This window comes from Corvus brachyrhynchos, unplaced genomic scaffold (assembly GCF_000691975.1).
Source record: "Corvus brachyrhynchos isolate BGI_N302 unplaced genomic scaffold, ASM69197v1 scaffold409, whole genome shotgun sequence".
Taxonomy (NCBI): domain Eukaryota; kingdom Metazoa; phylum Chordata; class Aves; order Passeriformes; family Corvidae; genus Corvus; species Corvus brachyrhynchos.
The window spans coordinates 74,860-80,827 of NW_008246059.1; the positions used below are offsets into that span (position 1 = coordinate 74,860).

The 5,968-nt window shown below is 41.4% G+C and overlaps 1 protein-coding gene across 1 annotated transcript in view; it reads left to right on the forward strand.

Moving 5' to 3' along the window:
• LOC103623563 (gamma-aminobutyric acid type B receptor subunit 2-like) overlaps positions 1-5,758 on the forward strand; it is a 39,626-nt gene extending 33,868 nt beyond the window's left edge. Inside the window, exon 6 of the mRNA XM_008642673.2 lies at positions 3,280-5,758. Within this exon, the coding sequence (XP_008640895.1) occupies positions 3,280-3,445 (166 nt within the window). The 3' untranslated portion in view covers positions 3,446-5,758. The remainder of the gene's footprint in view (positions 1-3,279) is intronic.
• Positions 5,759-5,968: the final 210 nt, after the last annotated feature.

Genomic DNA, 5,968 nt, shown 5'->3' on the forward strand with positions numbered 1-5,968 from the left:
AACAGGCCTTTGTTTCTTCACTGAGAGTGATTTATATTAGTCTATCTATGATCTAACTCAAATCTGTCATTAAAATAAGGTGGGTTTAGAACAGTTAGTTTACAGAATCACTAGGTTGGAAGAGGCCTCTAAGATCATCGAGTCCAACCGATGCCCTAACACCTCAACTAAACCATGGCACCAAGTGCCACATCCAATCTTTTTTTAAACACATCCAGGGATGGTGATTCCACCACCTCCCCGGGCAGACAATTCCAGTATTTAACCACTCGTTCTTTCCATAAAAAACTTTTTCCTAATATCCAACCTACATTTCCCTTGGCACAGCTTAACACTGTGTCCTCTCTTTCTGTCAGTTGCTGCCTGGAGAAAGAGACCAACCCCCACCTGACTACAACCACCCTTCTGGAAGTTGTAGAGAGGGAAAAGGTCACCTCTAAGTCTCCTTTTCTTTTACTTGCTAGTAGAACATCTTGCTTTACTGTAGTTCTTTTAGAGTTTCTCCAGCTTCCCTGCAGTTGATAAAAATCAACATTAATGTGCTGCAGAATTAACTGAAATAATCCCTGAGTGCTCAGACACAGTTTACACACTCCCACAGAACTTCAGATGTTTGACTGTTGCAGCAATTTGTTTCAGTCCCCCCACTTACCAATGGATCTTATTAGTGATTTTCTATAACAAAACCAAAATATATTTCAAATGCCTCGGCCCCCCTTGTGGTATCGTGCATTCCCATGTGCACTGCATTGTATTTCTGTGTGCATTGACATTGGAAGTCAAGGTTTTACTTGATTTTATGTTTCCCTAATAAATGGTATTTCTGTACAGAGCTGAGGACACTTCCCCTGTCACAGAATCCTGATGAGTGGATGCTCTGTGTGTGGAATTATCTTTCCTTTCCATCTCCTTCAGTGGTTGCCTATGATTTTAGACCCAGTACTTTTGATGCAGCCCAGGATATGATTAACTTTCTGGGCTGCAAGTGCACATAGCCTGGTCATATCCAGTTTTCATCCACCATCACCCTCAATTTCCTCTTGGCAGGGCTGTTCTCCATCCCTTCATCCCCCAGCCTGTATTGATACCAAGGGCTCTCCCCAAAAGCATAGGCAAAATGTGTAAGGACTGGGAGAAGGGAAAATCACACATATTGTGAGAAAAGGAGCCCTAAACAGAGTGAGGCAAGGCACAAGATCTACTTTCACGTCAGGTGAAAATAGCAAGTTTGTTTGGATTTTGCTACTTGTTTTGTTTTGTTTCACGTTTCACCCTAGGAGTTTTGTCTACACTCTTAATTGTGTGCAAGTCTCCAGGCTACAGTTCTCTGCCCCAATTCCAGGAACCAAATTTTCAAGTGAAAGTAAACTTTTAAGTACAGTTAAAGCAAAATTCGCCACCCACTGCAGCTACTGTTGGCATAGCTAAATAAACATGCTTTGTCCGTGGTATGGCTAACAGTGAAATGGATGAAAAAAAAAATCCTATTCACTTGATTATGCAACTGGATTCTCTTGGAGTAGCTTCAAAAAGCCCTTTAATGAGAAGTCTATAACAGTTGAACAAAGTAAGCATTTCCACTGGTGGGAAAATAAGTGCGGGCAATTCTGCATTTGACCCCTCAACAAGAGACAGAATGACAATCCATGGCATCGGGCTCATAAGGATTCAGCACAGAGAAAGAGTGAGCCATGCCACCTCTGCACTCCTTGGGAACAAGGCATGACTTCATTGATAGCACCAGAAAGAATCAAGCACAGTAGCAAAATAACAATGAATGGATTTTGTTCAGTTCCAGGAGTGCATTGCCAGCACTAGAATGGTCATCACTGAGGACTAACATTGCATGAAAGTTTTAAAGGGAGTTTGAGGGGAAGACAACGAGAAAGAGTTTCCTGGGTAGGCAGACAACAGCTATTTCTACTGCACCTCTGTATAAATAAGCCAAAGTTTGTAGTGGAGAAACTAAAGAGAAGAACACTACATTTCTTTCTGTTTGAGTTTAAAAGCTATATTGCCTGGTTCCCAAGCAGTGCAATGGATGCCTTGGTATCTGTGTCTGCTACCTAATACAAGCAATTAAATGTCATTTGAATCAGAAAGGCTGTTCAAAGGGCTAGCTGTCAAACATGCACCCCTTGTAAAGGCCTGTCTATACACTGTCATTATATCAGATAATGGGCAAACATAAATTTAAAACTCTATTATACAGTTACAATGCTTTCTATGGGCATTTTTGTTCTGAAATCCAAAAGCCAGTCTTCAGTTCAGCTCAGTCACTTTGACATCTTTCTTCTCTTTAGAAAGTTCCGCTGTGTTTCAAGGGTGAATGTCTCCAAATGCAAAGCCATCCTGAGGATAAAATGACTGAAATCATCTTTTACACTAGCAAACCTCAACAGGATTTCGATTTTGTGGAAGGTGCTAGTATATCCACAGCACAGGGGTAGCAGAGGCCTTTTCTAATGGCACCATGCTCTCCAAGGAAAGGGCTTAGATGGGATACCTGTGAGCAGGATTTAGTATCCATTTTTTAAAAAATTACACCAGTTATTATGATGTCAATCTGCTTGGAAAAATGGATACAGAATGTTGGGTTTAGGAACACTGAATTTTGGTATGGGTGTTGGACAGGACTGCTTTTAGAGTGCCAGTTCCTCAGTCCCATAGCACTGGCTGAAACATCTATCACCTCAAAAGCACAGACCCAAACTTTAAAGAGGAGCTACTTAAAAGAGGAAAAAGCCATCAGTCCCAATCACGATGCACCTGTGTTTGCTTCAGCTGGAGTTGCAAAAATGCCATCCTTAGTACTAACATCCTTGTGCTAAGTGATGCATGGCTTGAAACTCAGTCTGTGACCTCGTGCATGTCTACACAGTTGGTCAGGGCTCTGAAGGCAGCTGGTTGCTTTGCAGGGGGTGGGGGGTCACCAAGCCATACAGCCTCTTTGCAAACTTAAGGTTTTCCCTTTTCCTGGTATCAGCAGTCTAACAATTAACCTGAATGTGCCTGGGAATTTCAGAAGGTTGTGGGATGCTGAGAAAGCACGCTTATTTTCCTTTGCCATGTCTAACCTGCCAGAAGAATTCCCCAAGGGGAAAATAACATCACGGTGGCACAGTTCAACATCAGCAAGGGCCAGGCTCTTGGCATTAACCCTGTCGGTCACAGCGGCAGGCACAGAGAACTCCCTCGCAGCACCCTGGGAGCACCCCAGCCATGTAATGTATTCCATTTGGCCCTTGGCTAACGCTGCTCTCCCTGTCTCTCCCGCAGCATACAGCGCCGGCTGTCCTTGCAGCTGCCCACCCCCCATCACGCCTCCCTGCCGTCCATAGGAGGAGTCGATGCCAGCTGTGCCAGCCCATGCGTAAGCCCCAGTGCCAGTCCTCGGCACAGACACGTGCCACCCTCCTTCCGAGTGATGGTTTCAGGGCTGTAGGAGAGGGAGATCAGTGCTTCCTGAACTGCTTTTAAGTACTCAATGACTGGACTAAACATCTGACCTAGAACTCTGCTACAAACATGTAACATTGGCTCTTAATGCAGAGGAACTTCTGCTGAGGCCCTCGTCACAGGAGTGCCCATGTAACTCATGTGAAAAAGCAAAGGAGGACACAAGGAGTTTGATCTGTAGCCTTATTCATGGAGTTTTTATTTCTTCACCTAGAAGTCACTGAAAAATGTTTCTTCCAAAATTTCTACTAGCAACAAGGAGGCTGGGATATACGGATCTTGCAAAAAAGACACTAGGGAAAAAAAAAAACAAACACTCAAATGTCACTGAGCTTTATGTGGCTGCTGAGAACATGCAATTCTATACTGTATCCATGTAAGGAAAATGCAGTGGTTGAGCTATACCATGTTGGAATAGATACACTCATTTTTACAAGAGTTGTGTTAAATCGCTGGAAACATTCTGCACTGGTTAGTCTTGCTTTTTTTTCATTTCAGGGATGATGTTTAGTAGGAAAGAAGAATTGTGAGAAATGATTCCTCGGGTGTCATTGAGACTCTGCAGTGCTGTGAGCAGGGTCACCTTTACCTTGCAGCTGTATGTGTAACCCAAGCTCCAGTTCTGAGTTGCCACCAGCTGGAGAGCTGCTGATTGCAAGCAGAGCACTTCACCCATCTCCAGGGGCATTGGTAGTGACTGCTGACCATCTGCAGCTTCATTTTTAGCAAAGTTTCTGCACCTATTTCAGAATAAATAGCACCAACCATAACACACTAAACTGTCTGAAAAAGTCCTAGGGCTGATAACTCAGCACACTGAGGACAGATGGGTAGTAAAGTCTTAATGCCACAGGATGAATTGTTTTTCCTAGTTTGTTTGAACTGTGTCACACATAATTACAGTAAAATTAATTTAGTGGACTTGGGGGGGAGGGATTAGGGCACAGCACTTTGCTGCTGCGGGCAAAGCCTGCAGGGCACATAGATGTGAATATACACAATGTTTGCTTCGTACCTGCGTACGTGTGACAGTTGTAGCGGATATTAGAGAGGACAAATCAAATTTACCAATAGAATATTTTATCTGAATCCTGAAAGGACTGTGAAAAAACAATTGGTTTTATACTTTAGCTCCTTTCCCTGAACCAAAGTAATTAGGAGGAATGATAGTGGTGTACCGTCTGGACCAACTCTGGAGCCAAACCCTCAGGCACAGGTGAGACACACATGCAGCTTCTTTTTTCAAAGGACTGGAAATGTGTCCTCTCACTGCCAGGGCTGTTTGCTAAAAGTAGGGGGAAAAAACCACATGAAGCACCCACTAGGCTCTCAGTTTTCTTCGATCAACACCTGTGCCCCTCAGACCAAACCTTTGGAATGATATTTGTACAAAGGTTTACAAATCAGCAATGACTGAAGCACAGCTGAAGGGGTTCATTACCTGAGGGAATTAACTGCAGCTTTGACAAGCTAGCATAAATCTCCATTAAAAATAAAACACACCTCATAGTGGCCAAAACCAACACGAATATGTATCTGAATCTTGCAATCAGGAGCATCACAAAATATTTCACTTGGCACATACAGTAAGAGAGGTTATGGAAATATCTGTAGCTTTTAGAACAAAAAACCATGTAAGTATAAACACAGATAAACTAGAACTCATTACTCTGTTTAAGCACTAAACACTGATGTCGTCACTCAATGTGTGTTGACAGTATTCTCTTGCTTTATTAATATCATCAGGGCCTGGTTTATTTTAAAAGGAATGTTAATTTTTAAAAAGAGAAAATTACAATATTGTATATAATGTATACACAAAGATCTCTGTAGAAATATTATTCCAACTTAGCAGGAAAAAAAAATAATTCAGAAGTATCGGACCATTGGAGGTGAGTGTGTGTGTGTGTGTGTGTCTGTAACTTCGTGAATACTGACTGTGTGACGTTTATTAGGTTTAAACCATGCAGTACATTCTTTGTCTCAATGATACTGTAGTTTCTCCCATAACATTTTTTTTTTTTTACTTTACTGCAGATAACAAGACCAACCAAGTGAATATAGCTATTTAATGTTTCTGTTCTTTTATACTGCAGCAAAAATGTACTGTAAATTTATGAAGAGGCTGTGCCCCAATGGCATTTTCCAATGATGTTAGTGCACAAATGCTTTAAACTAGACTGGAACTGCCAGAAGAAAATGTAAATGAAGAATTTCTTGTATAACCTTATACTGCATGAGATCAATTTTTAATAAATTGTTGCAAATCTGTTTTTATGAATAAAATATATAAAACTTAGCTTTTTGCACTCAATGCCCTCTTCCCCCATAGCAAAATCATTTTTAATGAGTATGTGTGTATATATATAAACATAGGTATATATATAAAAGCCTCCTCAGAGAAAGAGGAATCCTATTACAACACTACATTTTAATAAAAATGTAATATGTAATAAAAATACACATCCTAGTAGTTGAACAGTTTGCATTTGGAGATAATAGATAGAAG